At 35.1% G+C, this 26,709-nt stretch overlaps 3 protein-coding genes across 4 annotated transcripts; all 3 read left to right on the top strand.

The window, feature by feature from the left end:
* Nucleotides 1-278: 278 nt before the first annotated feature.
* Nucleotides 279-6,697, top strand: LOC131554043 (C3a anaphylatoxin chemotactic receptor-like). Of its 2 annotated transcripts, XM_058799073.1 has the most exons (3): nt 279-305; nt 2,937-3,033; nt 4,752-6,697. In XM_058799073.1, exons 2-3 carry the CDS (start codon nt 3,030-3,032, stop codon nt 5,783-5,785), a joined length of 1,038 nt encoding a protein of 345 aa, XP_058655056.1. In that variant the 5' UTR covers nt 279-305; nt 2,937-3,029; the 3' UTR covers nt 5,786-6,697. The 2 variants fall into 2 exon arrangements, with proteins under 2 accessions (XP_058655056.1, XP_058655055.1); XM_058799072.1 differs by lacking the exon at nt 279-305 and having other exon boundaries at nt 2,880-3,033.
* On the top strand, nt 4,971-10,048 carry LOC131554042 (C3a anaphylatoxin chemotactic receptor-like). The gene is made up of 4 exons (XM_058799071.1): nt 4,971-4,996; nt 7,581-7,637; nt 8,265-8,291; nt 8,701-10,048. Exons 3-4 carry the CDS (start codon nt 8,288-8,290, stop codon nt 9,744-9,746), a joined length of 1,050 nt encoding a protein of 349 aa, XP_058655054.1. The 5' UTR covers nt 4,971-4,996; nt 7,581-7,637; nt 8,265-8,287; the 3' UTR covers nt 9,747-10,048.
* Nucleotides 10,049-24,740: 14,692 nt separating this feature from the next.
* Nucleotides 24,741-25,998, top strand: LOC131554223 (C3a anaphylatoxin chemotactic receptor-like). The gene is given in 4 exon segments (XM_058799421.1): nt 24,741-24,756; nt 24,963-25,559; nt 25,562-25,670; nt 25,672-25,998. Coding segments are annotated over 4 exon segments (897 nt in total). The 3' UTR covers nt 25,847-25,998.
* The last annotated feature ends 711 nt before the right edge of the window (nt 25,999-26,709 follow it).

Raw genomic sequence — 26,709 nt, 5'->3', positions numbered from 1 at the left:
ACACAGTGAGACTTACAAAGACTAGGCTATTTATAGCCATATGGAGCCATTAAGGTGATTTTTGTCCATTTTGAAGATGGACAGATGACAAACTAGTCTTAATTGGCTTAAAAGGTCTGCCTTTTTATAGGTCCACATTTATTCGTTTAGCACAGTGGTTTTCAAACCCTGGGTCGCGAGACTTAAAAAATGGGTCGCCAGGATGATTTAAGGAAAACGTATGTAACCAAGTTCAAGACTCAGGAAAGAAGTAGCTAACTAAATAACATAAACAACAAAACGAAAGTAACCGGAAGCCGCCTCAGGTCAGAATCAAATGTGTATTTGTGTTTGCGCTCTGTTTTTGCAGCGTTGTACATTGTAGCAAATCAGAGACATATCTGTTGATTTCTATAACGCAATGGCCAATCAGAGGAGCTTTAGTGAGTCAGAATCCACTCACCTCTCAGAACGCGAGTGTTCTTGTTCAGTCCAGAGTTCTGGAAGCTCCTCCCTTATAATGAACAAAGTGTAGGTGATGTAAATAAGAGATTAATTGTGCTGTGTTGACAGATTCATTGATTATAGCAGAATTAGAGATCGTGATGAACTGAAATGAGTGACAGCTTTTTAAGGAAGCGCACTTTGCACGCTTTCTTTGCTGTATATAGCCTATTCTCCATTCAGAATTTGAATAAAAGTTTCGTTGTTCATGCTACTAAGAGGACCAATGTGTCGTACTTGCAACAAACGTTCGGAAGTGACATCCGCATATTCTCTCGAAATTGCAATGACATTGTGATAATCATAATTATGGACTGGACAAAATATGATATGTCAGAATAGATGTGCATGAAGGCAAGCACCCTCACTAATTCCAGAATCACCGACAGTGATTTGATTTTGGAACAGAGCTTCCTTCCAGAGCTCTACGGTGGGACTCGAGACTAGGGATGGGTACCGAAACCCGGTATTAAATCGGTCTCGTGGCTAAATTATGAAAGACCGTATTATCGATAAACTCTGATGTTATCGGTTCTGCTGTCGGTACTGGAGAAATCAAGAAAACACACATACATTTATTGTTACTATATATACACATTATTTTGCAAATTATATTTCACCAGAGTTGCCAGCTGTTTTTATGTGCAATAATATTCAAACATCTGTCTATGATACATTTTTGCTATTCGCAATTCAGAAACGAGAACGCGCTTACGCGGAGGAGTTTCAGCACGTGCAACATGAAAGCCCTGTTTAATTATGATAGAAGAGAGAACTAACTATTCAAACATCTGCTTATGCTTTAGGCCTGTGGCTGTTATATTAAGCTTAGTTTATTTTTTTATTTTTTTTCGATTTTGGCTTCTAAGTATTCTAGCCGTGTTTCTTCTAGCACAACTTCCTTCCCTTTACAGCGGTGCGCATTCGTTCCTCCCTAACCAAAACAACGTCAGAATCAGCTCAATCGGTGATTATTGTAAAATGCTGTCTTTACTGCTGCTACATTGCGGGACATGTTTGATAATAAAACGTTGAAAGCACAATCAGCGCGAGAGACGCTGTTCCCCAGGATGAAATGTGTGTGCGCGCCGCGCTCCAAAACGGACAAGCAGATTACACTTTGAGCTTCAGGCGCATCCAAACGATCAAATGCACACAAAATGTCAAAATGGCCAGCTACGAGAGTATTCACTTAAACACAGTTTATGTCTTAAGTGGACGAGATCAGTTGGGAGAAAATCCGATGTGTGTCAATATTTTGTCTTAAAGTGACAGACTGGTGCTTGGGCCATCAATGTTAAATAACAAAATGCAAAGAGAAAATCACCCACAGCTCTTAATCTGAATAACGTTATAGCTTTAATAAGCATTAATCTATCAATACATACAGTGAAAATTATACAGTGTTATTTTACATTTTAATTTTTTTGTTTTACGTTTGATTACTTTTAGATTTCTTTTGTAGCTATTACTTACCTGAACATTAATGTTAGTAGACCTTCATGGAAAAATGAAAGCACTGTTTATTTCATTTCATTTAATTTGTATATTTGTTTTATTGTATTTGTTGGTTTGTTTTACTTTGTTTCTTTGTTCATGTTCTTACTGTATCTTATGTATATAAAACACTAAAATGCCTGCACACTGGTGCATTTACAAATTGATGTTTTATATTAATTTAATTAAATATTTATTTTACATTTCAGAATATAAAGCAATGTTAATCCAGCTCCTAATCTGTCTCATTCATATATATATATATATATATATATATATATATATATATATAACAAAAAGTACCGATAAGAATACCGTTAAAGTACCGGATCGATAAGCAGTATCAGTAAGAGTAGTAATACCGTTAATACCTTACCGATACCCATCCCTACTGTAGTGCAGTTGTCTTTCCTTCCTTCCTTCTTTCTCTTTCTTTCGACTTATATATATATATATATATATATATATATATATATATATATAGGTCGCGACAATTTAAAAAGAAAAAATAGAGTCTCTGAAAAAAAATTGAAAACCACTGGTTTAACAGATGCTTTTAACCAAAGTGAGTTACAAATACGATCAAGGCCTCTAGATGGCGCCATCTGTACTGCTTTTAAACACTCAAAAAGAAAGATAAACTATATTATGAATAGAATGTGGCAAGTCAAATTTGCATTTCAGGCTCAAAGCACCTATGTTAAAATGCAGAAGTAATCATCTGCTCTCCCCTTCATTTTTGGTGGCTGTTGTCATAAGTATTTCTTTCTCTCTCTCTCTCTCTCTCTCTCTCTCTTTTTTTATTATGTTAATAAACAATAATAAATGATGGTTTTATTTTGGGTCCCCCATGGAAGAATTTTTCCTTTGAAAGCTGATATTCAAAATAAGTTTTCTACAGAAGCATAGTTCCCTTGTTGCATCATCACTCCACCCCACTCTCTCTTTCATTTAAGTAAAGGGGAAACAACCAGCAATTGTTCATTCAAAGACGTTGTTGGGAGCTTTGATAACACACTTGCAGGAAGGACAGACAGAAAGGACTAAAAATGGGTAAGAACCTTTATCTATGCAATATTCCTGTTTGATGCACTTTTTAAACCTATGTTGTGCCTATACCAAATTTGTGTTTTACTGAGACAGATACGATGCCTATGAAAATAACCGGGTGAAATGGTTTTTTTCCTGTAATGCTGTTTTTAAAAATGACATGGATCTTTTGATTCCTCCACCCCTTTGGTTCGGATTCATTATCTCGAGCTCTTCTGAATGGTTGATTTGATCAAGATTAACCAGCGTTAGGCTACTACTGGAGTTGAAAGTTTAGACTAACCCAACAGAAATCTAAAAAATCATCTCATCATCTGTTCCTGTTGTTATTACTCAGTGTAAAACCCTATTTTTAAGATGAAATGTCAAACTAAATATTTTTTTATAAAAAATATTGTGCATTAGTTTTTGTGACTTCAGTAACATCCTTAGTGCGTGCCATATTAGTCAGTAGTGGTGAAAAAGCTGTGGTCATACAGGATGCAACATTTTGCAACTGTATTAATGCAAAAATTATTTGCTTAAATGCAAAACTGTCTGCAAGCAGTATTGAGCTCAGAACAGCAATAAAATATTTTACACGAGTTACAGCCTTGTCTGTTTAATGGTTAGTGTTTTGTGGTCTTATGGTGCATGTGAATTGTGCAACAAGATTTTGCTTACAGTCTTTTTCATTTAACAGCTGTAGACAGCAAAAAAAAAAAAAGAAAAGAAAAGAAGTTGAGTTAAAAGTACTCTCATTTATTCTTATGGTTTAAGAAAAAGTTTAATTTTGTGTTAAAATTGTTTATAATATACACTATGTATTTTTTATATAATACAGAGCATAGGAAATGTTGCCCCCTGGTGTAAGAATGAGTAAATCCTTGTATTATAACCTCAGTTAGCAAACATTTGATCCCCATAATTTTGATAATGAAAATTAGAGGATTACACATGATTTTATCTTGAGAATGATTTACAATGAGTAGAAATGTGTAAAAGTTCTAACTGAACAGTAATAAAATTCATACTAAAAATCAGAGCTGTAATAATAATAATTAAAAAAATGTAAAACGTATTTTGAAGACATTTAACAGCTTTATTCAGAAATGAAAATCATTACTAACAACTTTCTCTTTGTGTCTGCCACAGGATAAACAATGGAACTGCAACTGAAATAAAAAAGGGAACTGCAACATTTTAATCACACAATTCAGGCAAATTGTGTTTGAGGGAAAAAACAGAATTGTGAGATGTTATAAATTGAGAATTATAAGATATAAACAACTTATATTGGGGAAAGAAAAATGTCAGAACTGTGAAATAAAAATAAAAATATTTTGAGATAAATTTATTAGATTTCAATTGCATTATTTTTTATTCCACGGCAGGGGAAATAAACAGAATTACAAGATGTAAACTCCGAATTTCGTGTTCATATCTTGCGGTTCTGAATTTGTATCTCACAATTCTGTTTATTTCTGTCTCAGAATTGTAAGAAAAACAAGTCCAATTTGTGAGATTAAAAAATTGCCAGTATTTTTGATTTGGTGGCAAAAACGGGCCTCCATGGTTAACCACAGGATCGTTGAGTCAGTGATTTGAACTTGTGAACCATATCAATTGCATCTGTGAACGAATCCTTGTACTTGACTCAGTTTTCAACTCAAAAGTCAAAGGAAAGAATCAGAAATGTTAATTCTGTCATAAACCATTGTCTTTCTCTTTTCTTTGTACAGCGACCAACAGTGTGGGGCAGTTGACCAACTCAACGCAGATAGTCTTATCAGACATTGAAATCTTCAATATATTCATATACTTTGTCGTCTTTGCTCTGGGTATTGTTGGAAATGGGCTCGTCATATATGTGACTGGCTACAAAATGAAGACGACCGTCAACTCCATTTGGTTTCTCAACTTGGCGATTGCAGATTTCATCTTCATCTTAATCATCATCCTCTACATTGTCACTGCCTTTAACAAGGTTTGGCTCTTTGGTGACTTCATGTGCAAGTTTGTCTCCTTTGTGACGGTGCTAAACATGTTTGCCAGCATTTTTTTGCTCACGGCTATCAGTCTGGATCGATGCCTGTCCACCTGGGTGATTGTTTGGGCTCAAAACAAACGAACTCTGGTCAAAGCCAGGATCATCTGTTCACTCATGTGGGTTTTATCCAGCGGCTGCAGCATTCCGTTTGTTTTGTGCCGCTCAGGAGAGAATAATCGATGTGCCTATGAATGCTCTATAAACATCTTAAAGTCTCTGTTCATATACAGGTTTATAGTGGGCTTTCTCATCCCCTTCCTGATCATTGCATCTTCATACATTGCTATCGGAGTGCGGGCCAAACGTCTCAAAAGAGGAAAGAAACTTAAGCCTTTCCGGGTCATTGTATCTGTGATCCTGGCCTTTTTCATATGCTGGTTTCCTTTTCATGTTCAACAGCTGTCTTTCATAATTGCAAATTCAAATGGGTGGAGTGACGTTGAAAATGCGTTCATTAAAATAGGACCATTTGTTAACTGCCTGGTTCATCTTAACAGCTGTCTGAACCCCATTCTCTATGTGTTCATGTGTGAGGAGTTTAAGAAGAAGCTCAAACAGTCTCTGTTGCTGGTGCTGGAGACGGCTTTTGCAGAAGAACATCTGCCTTTCCGAACGTCTCGCCCTTCCACATGTTCACGCCTCTCAGAATCACAAGGTCTCAAGCAGACAAACGAAACGACCATATCATCATGTGGCAGCAGCCAGGACAACAATGCATGCTTTTAGAAAATTTGTCTCAGAGATATTCATTCCTTATGTTAGATTGAAGTGATCGGATAAATCACATTAACAAGCTCTCAACATCGCTGCCTTGATGTCTGCCATCTCATGCCAGAGGTTCAAAGCCAATTTGTGTGAAAGACAATCTGAAGTTTTAAACATTGCAATTTATGTGCCATCAGTGTCATCAAACTAAAAAAAAAAAAGACTTTTCATTGTTGACTTTCACGTGCCCCCAGTTTTCATTGGCTGGACAAACTGATAGCCCCGCCTCAAACTCACACCATTGGTCGGGTCAGTGTTGCTGCTTCTAGTTGGGTTGAAAATTATTTGTTGTTCATGCTTTTTGTGGAAAACCTGCAAATGATTTATTTTATACTTGTCTTTGTTTATTAAAGTGGCTTTGTGGAAATATTTTAACATTGAAAAATATTTTCAACAGATATTTTTCTGTTTTATATATCCTTTTCGCTGACTTGTTTTACACAACCTTTTAGTCAGATTGTAATACTGCCAATTTAATGCTAATATCTATTTTGCAATGTTTATTTACGCACCAAAACTGAAGATAATCTGTTTGAAACATTCTGTCTGTAGTCTTCCTCGGTTTTGTTTTATAAATACAGTTTTTATGCAATTTCTGTCTGACCTTTATTACTAGACATAAAACACAGACACAGCATTCTATCTATCTATCCCCACATGATCACATTTCAGTGACTTATATATTAACTTAGAAACCTGGAATTAGGTTTCTTGTGCACATTTACCAGAACTGAGCCATAAGCACTATTACCAAGTCTGGCATGTGTTTATGTAATAAAATCAACAATGCATTAAGCAGCTGGCGTTACTGAAATACATTTCCTCTTACGGCAAATGCTACTGAAGCAAGTGTTGAAAGCAATGTGTGGAAGAAAATAGAAGCATAATAAAGGATGCTGTCTTGGTCAGTAGATATGATGAACTGATTTAAATGTGAGGTATTACAGATTTAAAACTATAATACAGCTTGTGAACAAAATGTCACGTATAGCATTTCATTTACATCAGGCAAGTCATCAGTGTCCACAGCTTGTTAGTTCGCTAGAAACATGAAATCTAGAGAAGAGCATTTCACCAAATATTAGACTACTAATTATATTTTATTTTACCTGTTAGTGATGTCTTAATTATTTAATGTATGTTTAAATAAACCTGTTATGAAACAATTAATGGCAGCCACTGTGCAAATGAACATTTCAACAACAAATACAAATTTTATCATTTAAAACTTAATTTAAAAAACTGCATTATGTGCAATTTACATGTTTGCATACATTTGAGTGTTGATTATTATATTTTAAAATAAATAATAATTCAATTTAAGTTTGGGCACTATTGTTAATTGTGTGTAAAAGGGCTTAATATTGTTTAGAAAATAAGCTGAGATAGATTTTTATCCCTAAGAAAATTTGAATTAGAATTGAATTTATTTAAAGAAATAGCAATTTGTTCAGTAAACCACAGTTTTATTAAAAAAAGCAAATTTATGTTTAGTTTTCCCCCCTGCTGTACCGAAACCAGGTACGTACTGAAACGTCATGCTTGTGTTACACCCCAAATATATGTATGTATGTATGTATGTGTGATTATATATGATTAGATTTTCTAGAATTTTCTAATCTTCTTCATAAATATGACCCAAAACATCATCAGATTTCAAAGTGACTTTGGACAAACTTCAGAAAGCAGTACTTATGCAATTGGTTTCTGAGTTTCCTGTCAATGTGATAAGTCATCTTCTCTTACTCTTAAAAAGATATTCAAGTGAAATGGACCAGACCAGTTTCCAGTCAACTAGCAACTCAGAAAACTGGTAAGGTGTCGGTGATTGACCTTTTTACTTAAAGCTCTTTTTTGTTTAAATGTTGAGTAAGTTTAACATTTCTTGCAATATCTTCTTCACTGAAAAAAATGATTCATTGAATTTACTCAATATTTTTAAGGTAAGTGGTTGCAATCAATTTATTTTAGCTACATTTAAATAAACAAATCAACATATTTTTTTTAATTAAATGTAGCTAAAATTGTTTGCGACCACTTACATTAAAACATTTTTTTCAGTGTTCTTCATTTCCACTTTTTATTTTGGTTTTTCTTAAGGGTTAGTTTACTTAATTTTTTGCTTAGTTTTTCCCCTCACATTTATTTCCTTGATGCTTTCCAAATGAATGAAATTTATTTGTGTCTTTAACAGCCCTTAAAGCACCTTATGTATATATGTTGAAAATTATTCAGAATTAAGTTGAAATGCTGATAATGCACAGTTCACTGTAAAAAGTGATAAGTTGACTTAACTTAAAAAAATTAAGTAAACAAATTATTTACTTAATAATTTTAAGGCAACGGGTTTCCTCAATTTTTTTTAAGTTAAGTCAACATCACTTTTTACAGTGTACAGATAGAGATTTTGGTTAATAATTTTTTGTGTATATTTTTTTAGCCTCTTCAGCAAATAAAGTCAAAATGAGTAAGTACAGCTGTTTTTTCCTACTAAAATGATATTAGCAGTTTCATTGAACAACATTGCGAAATATTCTTTAGCAATCCTCCACATTTCTAGTGAAATATCTAGATAAACACCAAATATGCATACTCGTCTTTATGTGTTTCTGTCACAGACTTTCAGTTATTTTGTCTTTTTTCATAAACTTCTAATTCGTTTTCATAAGTCTCTATTGTCATTTGTTCTAGTTTCCCACCACGTATTAGTTGTCATGGATATTCATTTAATTATCACAGGTGTTTTGTTATTAGTTTCCTCATTTGCCCTGTATTAAGTAGCTCTGTTTCACCTTTCAGTTGTTGGTTGTTGTTCATTGGCTTTCATCTTTGGACTGACCAGTTTCTAGCTATTTATTTGTTTCTTTTTACTTTAGACCAAACCGTAGCTCAATCAACCAACAGCACAGATGCCACAGTGAAATATTTGAAGAACATCAATGTTTTCCTGCACTGCATAATATGTGTGCTTGGTGTTGCTGGCAATGGAATGGTCATCTATATCGCAGGCCTCAAAATAAAAAGGACCGTCAATACCATTTGGTTTCTGAACCTGGCGGTAGCCGACTTCCTATTTTCATTTTTCCTGATCTTTACTATAATTTATGAATACCGCGATTCAGACTGGCCTTTTGGTGAGTTTATGTGCATGTTGAGTAGCCTGGTGACCGTGCTCAATATGTGTGCCAGCACTTTCCTGCTGACAGCGATCAGTCTGGACCGCTGCCTGTCCACCTGGGTGGTGGTGTGGGCCCGGACCAAACGAACCGTCCTGAAAGCAAGGATAATTTGCCTGTTTATTTGGTTAGCAGCAGTTGCCTGCAGTCTGCCTGTAGTCATCTTTCGGAAAACCTATTCCATTTCTCCACAACAAACCCTGTGCATTCCTGGCTTTTCAAGTCTGGAAACCTACAAGAGGATGGTAGTGTTCCGTTTTGTAGTGGGCTTCCTCATCCCGTTCATCATAATTTTGGCTTCCTACATGGCAATCGGAGTACGAGTTAAGCGCCTCAGGAAAAACAATAAACTAAAACCCTTCCGTATTATCCTAGCAGTAATTCTGACCTTCTTCTTCTGCTGGCTTCCCTTTTACGTTTACAAATTCCTCGAAGTGCGGTTGTATGAAATGTATGATACAGACACATCAGATGAGCTGGCCAGCCTCCATAATGTTTTTGACCAGATAGGGCTCTTTATAGTTAGTCTTGCCTATTTGAACAGCTGCCTGAATCCCTTCTTGTACGTATTCATGTGTGAAGAGTTTCAGAAAAAGCTCAAGCAATCTTTGGCGATGGTATTCGAGAGCGCGTTCGCAGAGGAACACCTGGCTCTCCTCTCGCAACATTCCCAATCCCAGTGCAAATCTCATTCCCAGAGTGGAACGGCACCCAGTCTGACCCAGTCTTTGACACTTGAGGGTTAAACATTCATAATGCTAAATGTGCATTTAAATTAAATAACACATACAAAAAGGAAAAGCATAGAAGCTGTGTAGATAAATCATTAGCAGTGTGTTCTTCATTCATGTTTTTAAATTGTGAGATGGAAGCTGATGTGCCAGCCATTAGAAATTACAGATACACTGTGCCATAAATAGCTGGAATGCATGCCTCATTAATTTGCATTGATGTCAAGAAACTGATAATTGCATTGTGTATTTGTATCTCATTTTCATAGATCTCTGGTTTTATAATGAACTAAAATGTGTTTTGCTTTTGCTTTGCAACAAACCCCATATAAATTAAAGAAAATGTTAATTAAAATGTGTGTGATTTTTTTTCTTTGTAAGAAAAGTAACATTATAAAAAGTAATTTTGTGATTTTATTCATTTATTTATTTATTTAATGTGTGTGTGTGTGTGTGTGTGTGTGTGTGTAGACGTACACATTTTTATAAATTGTCCAGAGTAGACAACAAGAAAAATTAAGTTTGACAAACTGTGCTTCTGTGGTAGAATGACAGCATTCCAATGAACTACATTTTAAATATCCCGTAGCGATTCCCTATATTGCTACTAAAATATCAAGATAAAGAATTAACATCCATGCTTGTCTTTGTGCTTCTAGCCATTAATATTTGCTTTTTACTTCATAGCACCATCCAATGACAGTATCAAACAGCAAGAATATTCTAGTGTGGCAGGAGACTCTGCTATATGCCCATTACCCCTGTGAAACCAGTTAAAGCTGTAATCATTTCATCATGTGTGCTTATGACGCCACATTTTACCCCCTTATCAGTAAAAATGACAAATCAGCCTATAGGGATGTATTACCAGGCTGTGCTGTTTGGTATAAACCAACAGTCTGTCAACAGGACCAAGAATACATACTAAGATCAAGACTCGGCTTGTCCCACACATTAACAGCTCACAAATGGATATGTGTATTATTCATATTACATGTTTTTATAGTGTAGTAAATGCAAAACTGTGTAAGATACAATTCGTTTTCATTACTTATGCCACTTATAAAATTTCAATGAAGTGCCTCTCGAGTTGTGTTTCACGTACATGGACGAAATTTGGTAGACGCTTGTAATACACCAATACCTACAAAAAAGTCTCCTAGTATGAAGTCCGAAGCCCAACAGGAAGTCTGTTATTTTGAATTTTCTCTGCAAGTTTTGTGCTGTTTTTGCCATTTTCAAGCGTTGTATTTAAACAAACTCCTCCTGGAGATTTAAACAGATCGATACCAAATTTGGTCAGTGTAATCTAAAGCCCTTTGTGACATTAAATTGCGAAGATCTTGAGTTTTCGTTGAAGGGCGTGTCCGTGGCAGCCTGACAAACTTCAATGTTTCACAATGAAAGAGAAATTTGTTATAATTCAGGCTTATAATGTCCGATCTGCCCCAAACTTCACATGTTTGTTAAGAGTCCTGTCCTGAACACATGTCCATGCCCATATTCACTTATAGTCATAGCGCCACCTGCTGGCATCAGGAAGTGGCATGTTTTATGCTCTAACAAACTCATCCTAGAGATTTAATGACATCAACATTTCATTTGGTCAACCTACTCTAAAGGCCTTTGCGATGTTAAATTGCAAAGATCTTGAGTTTTCGTTAAAGGGTGTGTCCCTGGCAGCCTGACAAAGTTTGATGTTTTGCCATGGAAAAGGAAGTTGTTGTAGCCATACATTGTCCGATCTGCCCCGAACTTCACACGTTCGATAAGAGTCCTGGCTTGAACACATCTAAAGGCCAATATTCTGTTATAATCATAGCACCACCTGCTGGCAACAGGAAATGTCTTGTTTTACACTAAGTTAAACAAGCAATGTCCAATCTGCACCAAATGTCATTTGTTTGATCAAAGTCCTGGTTTGAAGATACACAAACCGGGATCATCTGCATAATTGTGTGGGTTTCATCCATTGGGTGTAGCCTCCCTTTTCTTCAATATTTATACGTTTATTTATACTTTTAAGGTCACATATGAATTTACAGTTGGCTTTTTTATACCTTTCCTGATTATTGCATATTCATGCATAGATAGCTATTGGAGTACGAATCAAACGCCTCAAAAGAGGAAAGCAGCTCAGGTCGTACCAGGTCATCGTAATAATGTTAAAAGAAAACCAAACTAAATTGTTAAATATGCAGAAAACTAGTCTCCAAATGAGAAACCTTGATCTAATCCATTATGTTTATAGTCCTACATAAACATAATAATTTATGCTTTTAAAATACATTTTGAAGTATGACTGTGTGCAATTTGTGTTGTAAAACCAAACAGAGAAAGTTTATTTAAATATAAGCTAATGAATATGGGAACATTATATATGTTTGTGAAACTTCTGATGACTCCAAATATGCAAAAGCTCATTTTGCTATGCTGATTTCTGTTTGAACTTTATTCTGAATACAATTAACATTTAGTTATTTAGCAGACACTTTTATCCAAAGCAACCTACAAATGAGGACAATAGAAGCAATCAAAACCAACAAAAGAGCAACAAATACAATGAGCAAAACCACAGTGTATCAAAAAATCATGTTACCTGCATTTAATGGTAATTTCCTTAAGGATTTTTATGCTCTCACAGTAGCAAAAGCTTATTGACATGAACTTAGACACCACAAGTGACGTTACTTCTTAACGAGAGACTTTGACCATTGCGTTCATATTCTGCTGTTCTGTGGCCAAGGATTTGCAGGTCTTGTCATTTTCTCCTGCAGGTGACTTGCAAGACTCGGTACATAGTGGTAAATTAGTTTTAACCACCACAGCATCTTGTCTCCATTGGCAACACACACAATTTGTGTCGATTGTGATGTTGTAGGTAGTGGAGTGTGCAGGTGGCGATTACACTGTAATTTTGTATCTTCTTTCTTGTGTTCACCACCTATTGTCTGCTGTTAAATGTTGACAGATTCAATAAAAAAAAAGCAACCTCACTTGCAGAGCAGAAATGCAGGTGTCTGAAAGTACATGTCTGAGAGTGCATGAGCTTGTTCAAATACCCACTTGTGGTCTTTGCACCTGACCACTACATGACATATTTCCTGTATTTGGCCCAATTGTTCAAGTAGGTGTGAAGACCACAAAGGTGTTTACAGAGCTTTATTATGATTTTCAATACTTTACATTTTAAAATAAATTTCCAAATATCTGCATAGTCTCTATAACATATTACACAATTTAGTAATTTGTGGTGCTTCTAAGTGATAAAAAGCAGTTGCAGCTGTTGTACAAAGTATACTCATCTTTACACCAATAAAGTAAATATATATATATATATATATATATATATATATATATGTTTTACTACAAAATTATATGTAATATCTAATTATTATTAATATTTAACTTACAGTTTATTTATAGAACATGATGCGCAATGGGATACACTTGCACGTTGGCATTTTAAGACCTGGGATAGTCTTGTGCACTTACTTCGTGTTGCATGCACGCACTCTCAAGTGGCCAAGTCCACAAGTGTGGGTATTTGGACAAGCCCCATGTCTGACAGAGTAAGTTCATGTCTGCAGCCAGATATTTCTTGCAAGAGAACACGAATATTGAACTCCCCTTTTCCTTTTCACTGCAGTCAATAACTGGGTCACAGGCTGGAAACAGTTGCGTTTTTAAATGGCCTGCCCTGACCCACCCAGCCAGAGGTCTTCAACCCTGCTCTTGGGGAACCCAGTGTCCTGCAAAGTTTGTTTACAACCTGTATGTGTATTTTTAAACTATCCAAGCTTGATTAGCTGCTAGGGTTGGAGCTAAACAATGGGTTCCCAGGAACGGGGCTGAAGAACTAACCAAGAACTAACACCAAGCTGATTATAAAGTTTAAATAATATGTAACTCCACAGGTGTGTTAACATTTCCTGTTAATTTTTCATGGTCATTTCAAAGAATCAACACAAAGCTGCTTGGTTTGAAAGTGATTTCTGTGCAAGCTGTCCCTCATTTGACACTCACTTAGAATAAACATAATGTGATCATCTGTAGGATAGAAGTTGAAATGTTCAGGGCTGCCAACTTTTGAGTTCAGATATATTTATTTGGAATTGTGCAGTACCAGTCAAAAAATCTGGACATACTTGATGAGTTTTGATTTTAAACCTTCTAATCAGAATTAATATAAATATTATCTGAGCTGGGCTGTCACTGCCATCATGGTCTGTTTTTTTTAGAGGACAATGATTAACATTAACTAGTCGTCTAGACATGTCCAGATGTTTGGCATTACCCAGCTAACAAGGAATATTCTCAGAACTTTGATTAACTGAAGAACATTGATGAGCAAAAGATCTTTGCATGTTCCTTTAACATTTGTACAACCAAAAAAAAAAAAGTTTTTAAAACATTTAAAAAACTGGATCTATTGAGCGTGCAGAAAACATTCGGAAATAATGTTTTCATAACATGAAGAAACGTTCTTAGAACACATTATTGTTAGCTCTGAAACATTTTGAATGTTTCAGAAAACATTCAAAAGTAATGTTCCCACAACTGCTGCAATGCTCCAAAACTTATAAGCCAAAAGGTTGGTGCTGCCTGCTCTGTCTTGTCTGTGGGCGGTTGTCAGTGTCTTCTTTGCTCCGCAATGTTTTTTCCCCACTGCATGAGAAAATGGACATGTGGCGTGAGAAATATCAATTGCTTAATTCTCACGCTAAATGCATGAGAGCTGAAGTAAAGTAAGATACCAAGTGGTCTACCCCTGCAAACAAGCCTGTGGTGGCCCTTTATGGGCCCACTTAGAGCTAGTCTAAGGGCCCCCAGCGCAGGGCCCCTGAGAATTTGCTCATTGGCAAAACGTTGGCACATTAGCGCTGGCCCTGCATGGGCCGCCCTCATTTAGCCCCATTTACATGTAACATCTCTGCAAAAAAACATCAACTCCTTACTTTAGACTGGGCTTGAAATTACACATTTACCAACCAGGACACAGCACAACGTGTTCAACAGGTGAGCTATTCTGGCTAATGCTGCTTGCTTGCTAACTCCCGCTACCACATGGCTTTACTTAAGGAAACCTAAAACACCCTAGCACCCCTAGTGGTAAGGAAGAAAACTGCCCACAAAATTCTTATTAACAGGCTCATGTCTGTTACACATCAAATATGACTCATGAGACCCACTTTTCTGCAGAGTTTAGTCAAGTCAAGTCACCTTTATTTATATAGCGCTTTTAACAATACAGATTGTGTCAAAGCAACTTTCCAACATCAAAATAGGAAAATAGTGTCAATAATGTAAAATCGTCATCGTCCAGCTCAGTTCAGTTTAAATAGTATTTGTGCAATCAAGTCGACGATATCCCTGGAAATTAAGTGTCCCCAACTAAGCAAGCCAGAGGCGACAGCGGCATGGAACCGAAACTCCCTCTGTGACAGAATGGAGAACAAAACCTTGGGAGAACCAGGCTCAGTCGGGGGGCCAGTTCTCCTCTGACCAGATGAACCAGCAGTTCAATTCCAACTGCAGTAAAGTCAGATTGTGTAAAGGACTAATTTGGTTCCCGTGGTCTTGTCCCGATGGCTGTCTAGGTGAAGAGGTCCTCACTGGGGATCTGTCTCTGGGGCTCATCTAGGTGACCTGATCTCCACTAACGTTCAGGGCTGTAGAGGTCATCTCTAGGTGCTTTAGCTCCAAGTTTGATCAAACTCACCCACCTGTGATTTTTAATGATCCTGAAGACATGCTCAGGTGTGTTTGATTAAGGTTAGAAGTTAGAACTAAACTCTGCAGGAAAGTGGAAAGGTTTCTTTTGGTTTGAGCCATTCCAGTTCAATTGAGTGACTAAAGAATGGCCAGTCAATGATAGTATTATCCTAGTTGCATTACAGGGCTGCCTTTACAAAACCTGTGTGGGCCCAAAGGTACAAAGTTGCTCTGGGCTCGAACGGGCTGGCCCACACTGGGCCATTATGGGATTAATGTGGTCTGTCCCATAGTGTGGGCTCAGAGTGCCTGCGGTGAGCCCAAAGCTGTGGGCCTCGCCTGGGCAAGCCCACACCGGGCCCGTTTAGGTTTGGTGTGGGCTGGCCCTAGCCCACTGTGCCCGCAAATGTGATTTTTTAATTATGATTATTAGCAGAAGTATTTTTAGGTATCCAGTGTTTTCAGTGTGATATTTAAATTTGCAATGCCTTTTCATTCAAATATATTTTTATCTTAGGATTTGGTTGTTTCTCAAAAGTTAATGTGTTTGGATAAATTTAACATTTTAATATTTCAAATACAGATTGAACATTGTTTTGCCCAAATACATATACTACTTTGTTATTATTTAAATGTATCCAATCTTTAAGGTGTTAAAGTAGCTATAAGTTGATGTATTTAATGTGGTTTGTTGCCATCACTGCATTTTCTCTCTTTGTGTAGTGTGCTTGGGAGATGTGGAGACTATCGTCAAAATCATGAACCATATTTCTACCACACTTCTACTCTTGTGTACATGCCTTTACATTGCCATATTTATACTGGGTTTCATTGGAAATGGGCTTGTCATATTTGTGACTGGTTATAAAATGAACCCTTACGAAACAAAAATATATGTGAATATATTGGAAGATATAATGTGATATATGAAATAATATATTCTGATAGGACTCTAGTGCTTATATTTTTCTATATTCTGCAATATATGCATGAACCATGTATAGCCATATATTGAGACATATAAAATATATATTTAGCATTAAAACTGAAACAATACAGTACTACATAGCTTTATTGAAACGCTCATTCCTTTTTATTAACACATGGGTTTACATACAAAATTAAATGTCTCAAAAATACATTCACAATATGCCTTCAAAGGTCCCCAATTCTATACAGATTCAGGTAAATTAACGTCCATATTTAATCATTCGGCAGACACTTTTATCCAAAGTGACTTAAATGAGGACAATAGCAATCAAACCAACAAAAGAGCAATAATATGTGACAAGTGCTGTGACAAGTCTCAGTTAGCCTAACGCAGTACACATAACAAGTTATATACACGCATATATACAGTATATATATATATATATATATATATATATATATATATAAAAAACAAATGTATTTTCACATACATTTAGTAGATATTAACAATATTATATTTACTATATATTAATATATACACACACACACATGTATAGTCATACATTACAGGATATATACATACATATGGATATATATTACAAAATATATTTGTCAGATGCGGTTACATATATACATACATGCTCCCATATAAATGTTAATATATAGTAGGGGTGGGCGATGTAGCCTCAAAATCACAATATTTCAAGAATATTTGCGAAATTGATATTTATGACGATATACAAAAAAATATGGAATGTTTTATTGGTGATTGCAGCTGGCAGGCAGCAGCATTTATTAGTGCAAACACAATGAAGGGCATTTTCCATCCTTTTCCAATGAGCTACTGTCATTGATGACAGACTACCTAATTCAAAGTGTAAATCTATTGTCATGAGGTGGCAGAAACAGCATTATAGCAATTGTAGTGACCAGGGTTAGTAACTGAGTTACATCATTATAAAAGTAACCAGTTACCAGGGAAAGTAACTATTGCATTACTTAACAAAAAATAAATAAATAAAAATAAATATGTCAAATAACTTGAATGCCTCCAATATTAAATGTTAAATTAATGAAATGGACACTACATGGAATAAATTATTATTTTTAAACATTGTACATTAATACAAAATTTAACATTCTAGAAAACATTATACCAACAAAGCACAATTTAACTTAAAATTAATAAGTTAGTAAAATAATATTTTGTGGCCATTTTTGAGACCTCCTACTTTAATCAGGCATGCAAATAAATGCAGCCTTGCTGAGCAGAAGAGAATTCTTTTAAAACATTAGAAAATATTACAGATCCCAATTTGAACACTATGTGTAAACGTTATAATAAATGTATTAATAGAGATGTTGTAATTATTATCATTATTATTGTCTTACTTTCTCATTTTATTTAACAGAACAACAGTAATATTACAATACTAACATTTATTAATGTTGATGGCTTTTATTTTGACGGAAACCCGCAGGAAGTCCTCAGTGCTTCTTTTTGTTGACAGCAGCTGATTTATAAATTATTCTCATTACTAATTTGGGAAGATGCACGTATCACATTGTAAAAATTCATAAAAGTGTTACTGAGCAGTAACACAGTTTCAGCGCAGATCTCCCTCGCGGTTTGGACTTTGAACAACGAGACAGCCGCGAGCTCCTGCAGCTTCATAATATTGGTTTGAATGCGATTCATGAGTGTATTAGAAAACATAACGTTCTGCAGTGTATTTAATTGTTTAAGGCTATTTCGCGATTTTAATCATCATACAGAAACCAGCAACAACCACCCTTTCCTCTTCTCATGGAAGACATGCGATGCAGTGCTAAACAGTTATTGTTGTTTTATGGAAATGCATTTCCATGTGTATTATTTGGTATCTTAGAGAACAGCAAAGACAACTATAAATCTTTAAATTTAAAAACTTTAATCTATAAATTAAAATATATAAGGTCATTCTACAGAAACGTCCACTTTTGGTATGGCAAGATGTCTTAATTTTTTTTTTTTTTTTTTACATTTAAACTTAGACCACATTATTAGATTACCTTTTGACTTTATGAATACATATAAATGACAGCTTAATTTTTTTTTTTTTTTTAGCTTTTTTGTGCAATTATTTCAAGACCACGTGTATCATTTTTTGTCACTTGTGTTACCTTCTTTAGCAATATTAAAAGTTTTTATGAAATATTATTTAAAAAAAAATTTCAGCACATGTTGTCAGAATTACAGAAAAATAATGAAAATGCAAGAAATAAGGAGATTGTGTTTTATTTGTTTAATGTGACAGACAAAAACAGTACAGTAACACAGCACAGTAACACCAGTGACAATTTGCATGAAAAATGCATTTTACAAAATGTCTGCTGCAAGGTATCAAGCCACATGTCGACAATCATGGTATACTCACTAAATTAAGTAGTTTAATGCATTTTTATTGTTTTTTTTTTTTTTTTACAATTCTCTAACAATAAATAGGTCACACCAGTGACATCAACTAAAAGCTTCATATGAAATCATGAGATAAATGAGAAAATTTCTCATAACTGAAAAGAAACAGTGGACTAAACATGGGCCTTTTTTCATAGATGTTTAGAAAATAGGAAGGAGGAAGTCGAGTGATGTCATCAGTGTGATTTTTTTTTTTATTCCAAAATAAAAGACTTTTGTTAAGCGGTAACACCAGTGACACGACTCCAGGGGACCACTATTTTCATCATATATTTTATAATATTTTTTTGGCATTTTGTTTTATTATGCCATTTATATCATATATTTGATAGTTATGAATAGACTTTTGTATTTTAAATGGTAGAAAATCCTGTTTTTGACCTCAAAATAAAGCACTTTCCCTATATAATTACAAATATACTGACAATTCTTTAATATATTGACCGTTCATATATAATAAAATATATTTTCTTTCCATAAGGGTTAAGACATCGGTCAACTCCATTTGGTTTCTCAACTTCATCTTTTCCCCAGTCCTAAACATCAGTTCGTACTTTGGAGGACACCACATCAATGACTTTATTTGCAATTCAATACTTTGCACTTTCAATATCATTATGTTGTTCTAAGTCACTTAAACACATTTAATTGCATTAACGGCAAGCAAAAGTTTCATTTATACATTTGATTTTAATTAGACTAGGCTACACTGCACTGTAAAAAATGACTGACTTTTAGGTGAATGAATCATGAATGAGTCTAACAATAGTCTTTGGTCTAACTACACAATGAATTAGGACAACTTGAACTTGAACAGAAATGTCTCTAGCCAAAAGCCAGGATCATTTGTATGATTGTGTGGACTTCATCCACTGGTTGCAGTCTTATTTTTGCTTTAATAACCTTTGAGGTTCCCATCAACATAAAAACCCTGAAACTTGTGGTCATATTTGCATTTATGGTGGGCTTTCTCATCCCCTTCCTAATCATTGTGTCTTCACATTTGCAGTATATTTTATATGGTTATTGCAGCTGAGAATAAAATGGTTTGAAAGCTTTTTGAGGGTATTTTTAGCCAGTACACCAATAACCGAAACATAACAAAATGATTCATTTTACATGTGTGAATTTGGCAGACGCTTTTATGCGAAACAACTTACAATCCATCACTATTAGTTAATGCACTCGAATTGAATCCTAGCACCATGCTTTACAGTTTGAGTGTGGCAGGAAAGACACATGCCCACTGTGAAATACAGATTCAATCATTTCATCAAGTGTGCTCATGGTGCCACATTTTAGCCCTTATCAGTAAAAACGACAAATCAGCCTATAGGGATGTAGCACCAGGGTCTGCTGTCTGGTATAAAAGCAACAATCTGTCAATAGGACCAGGAAGACCGAGCAAGATCAAGACTCAACTTGTCCCAGTGCATCAACAGCTCAAAAAATGTGTATTTATGACATTTTTTAAACACCTCAGAATATAGTAAAATCGTTTAAGATAGTCAGTGCACACACACATCTTTGGTCTTCTTTCTAAAATCGGTTTTTATTCTGAATTGTGATTGGTCTTCTTTATTGTACCAAAGAAGCTTTACACTGCAAACATGTTAAAAAGTCTTGATTTGTCACAGCTATTAAGTGCATTTTTCAATATTTAGCATGTTTTCAAAACTCAGACAGTCCGCAGTTTCTGTGGATCTAACTGTGCCTCATATTTCACTCATGAAAACACATTTCACAATATTTTCTCATTAAAAATCAAGTGTTCTGTTTGTTCATACACTAGTCAATATCCAGTACAGCTACATTGATTGCGGCCAAAATCAGCGCTCACTCTGTTGTCTCTCTCTTTTCTCTGTGTAGAAAACACCAGTTTCGAAGCTGAAAACATGGCCAGAAGCCCAGCACTTATAATCACAATGCAGCATAAGGAATTTACAAGCTTTCAGATCGTTGTATCATGCACTGTAAACCCGGATAAGTTCTGCTAACTCAAAAAATTAAGGCAACTGATTGCCGCTATTTTTTTAAGTTTGCAAACTTAAATATCATTAGTAAGCATATAGCTAGTTATTTTGAGTAAATGTTAATTATAAATAAACATCAATTTAAATCAAAATATATATTTAGGGTTTTGTTCATTTTTATTTTAGTTCAACTCAAAGTTTTGAGTACTGACAACTTTAATTACTTCACTTAATTAAAATATCCCTCATATATATATCAACATTTTTCATTTATCTAAACTTAGTTTAAGGAACTTTAAATGTTATTCAATTAAATTATATAATTTATGTTACTTAAATTGTAGTAATGTTACTTAAATATTTTGTGGCAACTGATTGCCTTGTTTTTTCTAAGTTCCCTGTACTCAAATATCTAAATTTTACAACTTAGTACAAATTACAAATCTGAAATTCATTAAACAAAGTACAAAAATTTATTATAAAACATGAGACATTAAACAGTTCTGTGCAACAAAAAGGCACACCAGGTCAAAGAAAATACATTTAAATATTACCTAAACAGCCATTATGCCAACAAAAACAGTGAAAACAGTTCTGTGCTACAAAAAAAGGCACACCTGGTCAAAGAAAATCAATTAAAATATCACCTTAATGAATACAAAACAGGAATAAGCTTTCTTGATCTGCGGTCTACAAATTTTATTGAACTTTGTGACAGAAGAAATTGCTATTTTTGTTTTTGTTTACATTTTAGGCAAAGCACCATTCTTTTAATAAGAACTCTTGTTGAAATCTTGCACATATGCCTGATATCAAAGAAAACAACACAACACAGGCAAACAGTATAAAATTACTGTGCATGAATCAGCAAGTCATTCTTTAGAGCCAGCACCCTTGGCTTAAGTTTGCCATCATCAAGACCCAAAAGAACCTTCTGAATAAACTCAAATGTGTTGGCCATCTCTTTTGGATATGAAAGATCCAATGCATAGATTAAGCCAAACATCAAAAGGGAAGCATCAGAGAGTCTCTGCAGGCCTGTTATGACAACTTCATTCTCAAGGATGATCGAAATCTTCTCTGGATTGTGCTGAAGAGCAATGTCTGGGAGTTCTCGGACGAAGGTCAAAAGGGCAACTGATGAATCAACATCTGGCTCTTCTAATTCATCTTCAATCTGGATGCAAAAAGTATTGAAACAATTACCAAATGCTATCTTACTGGTGTGAAAAAAATGCTGAAATATAATCCTAAGAAATATGCAGAATAAGCGATTTACCGTGCATGTTTTAAAGAATTTTGAGGCGTCTTCTCTCAGATACACAGGAAGCACACAGAGCACTGTTGTTCGGCTTGTGTGTACATCATGTTGATCCTTACAGTTCATTGAAAACAATGTTAAAAGTGGAACACACACGTTTTAGCCAGCACAAAACCAAACAACGCTAACTTGACACGGAATGAATGCCAAAAAGTTGATCAAGGCATACTTAAAACAAGTGATCACAGTAAGAGCCCTGACTCTTAAAGGGATACTTCACCCAAAAATAAAAATTGTGTCATCATTTACTCACCTTTGAATTGTCCCAAATCTGTATACATGTCTTTGTTCTGATGAACACAGAGAAAGATATTTGGAAGAATGTTTCTAACCAAACAATTCTTGGACCCCTTTGACTACCATAGTAGGAAAAAATGCTTTATATTTTGTTGTTCTGTTGAACACAAAACAAGATATTTGGAAGAATGTAGGACAGCAAATAGTTCTGGGGCACTTTTGACCACCATTGTAGTTTTTCCTTCTATGGTAGTCAATGGGGGGGCCAAAAACTGTTTGGTTACAAGCATTCTTCCATAACGAGCGAGTAATTCATGACAGAATTTTCATTTTTTGGTGAACTATCTCTTTAAAAGTACACAAAGACACATCAGAAGTTTTTAATTAAGTGAAGTTTTTAAAAAGTCTTAATAAAGTGTATTCTAAATTAAATACTAAAAATGCTGAAAATGTTTACTCATCACTTAGTACATGATAAATCCAAGTCATAGTTAGACTTATATATTTAGATCAAGTGATAATATTCAATATATAAAGTCAAAACATTGTCTGTTGAAGCATTAAACAACAATTGGCGATGATACCTTTAAGTCATGAACCCGAAGAAATTCAGCAAGTGCATCAGCAGTTTTTCCAGTCTTCGCTGCTCTCTGTCGATATAAAGTCATCAGGCGAAAACTGTGGCGGTCTAGCTCTGCGTAAAATGTGTTTGTCAAATTCTGGTTGGTAATGCGCTGAAATTCAGCACATACCTGAAACAGAAGACAAGAAAAGCACGTCAACAAATCGACTGAAATATTAAAGACGCTTTTTAAACACACAGTTAAACTTAATTATACCTGTGATTTCAAACGTAGAGATGGCCAGCGTCCAAGGATCTCTTTCACTGGTGATGGACTGGTAATGATCTCATTCCTGCGTAAGTTACTTTTATGCAGCAAAAGGTCGAAGAAATGATAACACAAATAAAAAAGATTGAACATGGATTTTCATCAAATGATCTGCAGCTGACTCCACCTATACAAAAAATACAAACATTTTCAGAAAGGCCAAACTGTAAGACTGCATATGCACTGCATCATTTAATATCCTTTTTCAACAATCTTTCAAAACAAAAGACAACCTTATTTGGCACTTTTCAAAAAAATTTGAATTTTAACAGGCAGTGACAATCCTAAAAACATATAGGCCTTATTAAAATGAAATAACATTTAACTTCAAATTTACAAAAATTACATCAGTGAGGCAATTTTTAATAACAGTTTTTTAATGTTAGTCTAATAAGATTATATTTACAATAACGTTCTTGGCTCACCTTAGGAACTGGAATTGCGGGAACAACGTGGACTCGACAGGCCTGTTAGGTTCAGATGACTTTTATGCACCGATTCGTTGAAGAAAACTACCCATAACACAAAGAAAACCGATTGAACACGTATTTTAATCAAATAACCTGCAGCTTACTTTACGTATACACCACTTAACCAAAAAAAAACAAAAACAAAAAAAACAGAAAGGCCTAACGGGAACAATGTGGACTCGACAGGCCTGTTAGGTTCACTTAGGTAAAGTTGGTTTTATATTCGGATATTCACGGAGTTCCCCGTTCAATATCTCTGAATATATTGTTACTACACAAATAACATTGTTTCAATATTTAAATCTTCCTCAAAACGACCTTTCCTTCGGGTTTGCACTTTGCAGATGGTCCCTTCTTAGCAGCCTGCGCATAGAGATCAATGTATTTTGTCCACTGCGAAGGAAAGATCGTTTTGAGGAAAATTAGGTTGTAGCTTCTGGTGTTATATGTGTAGTTATATGTGAGAGGTGCTTGGTGTAGCAACAACGTTTAGTTCACGAGTTATTGAACGCGGACGTACGCGAATGTGCGAATATAAAACCAACTTTACCTAAGTGTTAGGTTCAGATGACTTTTATATGACTTTTAAACAGATAGAACAGGTACTTTCATCAGATAACCTGCAGCTGACTTCACGTATAGAAAAAATACACGACTTAAAATTTTCAGAAAGACCTAACGTTAACATAAATAATGCATGTGCGCTGCATCATTTAATATCCTAACGTTAGAGACATTTAGATATGTTTGTACACTTTAACTGGTAGCTAATTCTAAATATTCTGAAAAACTGTACACATTGTATTAACTGGAAAACCTAACGTGTGTGGATGGTGTGAGTGTAGCCGATATCGACTATAATTAGACTGCAACATTATTTGAAACAGCTGAATACTTGCATATTTTTGTAGCCATCGAAATAAAAATACATGTATTTGGACAGCTCTCGAATCCAACTGGCCTGCATGTGCGAACATCTGGGTATCTGTGGAAACACGCGCGTGCACGTTCAGCGATGACGTCACTTTTGGGTAAAAACCGCAACTAGAGGGCGTATGTTTGACATTAAAATATTTGATTATGGTTGAATCTATTTTTCAAGTTCCATAAACTCTTAACTTTAGTGTAGTTGTAAAAACTCAAAACAATATTTACTGTTAACTTAAATCTCTGATAGATGTTGAATGAACTCAAAAATAATAGTTAGCTAAACTTTTTGGCACATTTTGAGTACCAGGTACTTTCCATTATAAGTTAGTTATACTGTTTGGGTTTACAGTATGTATTTTCTTTGCCACCTTTGTTGTGGGTCTCATTGGAAATGGGCTTGTCATATTTCTGACTGGCTGCAGAATGAAGACAACCGTCAACTCCATTTGGTTTCTCAACTTGGCGATTGCAGACTTAATTTCCTTGTTATCCTCTTTAATCCTAGCATTTCTCTTAGTTAACCAGTGGTACAGTCTCTTAATGATTTGCATTTTCATAATAACAGTAAATCTAAATCAGTTTGCTAGTATTTATTTTCTAGTAGTTATTAGTCTGGACCGATGCCTGTGCACATGGATGGCTGTTTGGGCTCAAAATAAACAAACTTTACTTAAAGCCAGGATCATCTGCATGCTTGTGTGGGTTTCATCCATCGGCTTCTGCATTCCTTTCTTTGGAGTCACTATCTTTACTTTTACGTCTCTTATCACATTTGCATTTATAGTGGGCTTCCTCATCCCCTTTCTGATCATTGTAACATCATATATAGCTATTGGAGTACAAATCAAACGCTTCAAAAGGGGAAAGCAGCTCAGGTTGTACCGGCTAATTATAACCGTAATCCTAGCTTTTTCATATGTTGGTTTCCATGCTATGTTTGTAGTATTTATTTAATAACCACAGAAGAAAATAACTGGAGTGCCAGTGATCAAGTTGTATTCAAGACAGTGATAATCGATAATTTATCTCAACAGCTGTCTGAACCCCTTTCTCTATGTGTTCATGTGTGATGAGTATAAAAAGAAGCTCAAACAGTCTCTGCTGCTGGTGCTGGAGACGGCTTTTCATGAGGATCATCTGGACTTTAAGGCAGATGCAAAAGGACGAGCAGGACATGAAAACCAAACTTGAATGGACCAGCATCATTATATAATTATCACCATTGCAACAACCTGGATCTAATAGTAACTTGTCAACAATGTGTATGATCATTTTCATGACTCTATGCAAAAGCTCATTTTGTTATGATGATTTCTGTTCAAACTTTATTCTGAATAAAACCACAGCACCTGCATTTGATGGTTATCTCTTTATTTCTTTAAATTCTTATTGAAGGATTTGATCTCCCTAAAATCAAATGATAAGAATCGAAAAATATTCCAATTTTGCAAAATTATGAAGATAATGGTTAACAATTTCTTTTGCAATAAATGTTGTACAAACACATACATAGCCTATTGGACATATAGCATATTAACTGTTTACATTATTTGCTTATCTTTCTTGTAGGCCAAACAAGAGAGAGAGAAATTAGTGCCCTTTTCAACTAATGCCATAAAGTTTTAAAAACTGGTGACATTTAGGCCCTATCGTTGAATTTTCGTGGGTGCAATCCAATCATTTCAAGGAATCCACACAATGGAAAATTTCACGTGAAGATGAAAGACTTCAGATTTCATATCTGGTTCAGTTGGTCATGCGAATTCGCCAGTTTGTTTGAAATATGCCTTGTGAGCTGTGCTTCATACATTGACATGCAACATAACCTATGTGTAGCTAAATTCAATTTGAAATGTAATATGCAAAATTATTTTAAAAAAATATGGTTGCTTGTTAGGGAAATCTGACAAGCAACTTAGTTTCTTTATTTATGTTCGCCGTATTCTCCAATGCATTGATTGACACTCTGTCTGCTCGCAGTTAATAGCCAACCAGTGCAATAATATAAGTGCTGTAGTGTAATTTGCCAAATGTTCCTCCCCCTCATTGGAGAA

Source organism: Onychostoma macrolepis, chromosome 15, assembly GCF_012432095.1.
Source record: "Onychostoma macrolepis isolate SWU-2019 chromosome 15, ASM1243209v1, whole genome shotgun sequence".
Classification (NCBI taxonomy): Eukaryota; Metazoa; Chordata; class Actinopteri; order Cypriniformes; family Cyprinidae; genus Onychostoma; species Onychostoma macrolepis.
The sequence above is the reverse complement of the archived record's forward strand: the minus strand, read 5'-3'. Positions and strand labels throughout refer to the sequence as shown.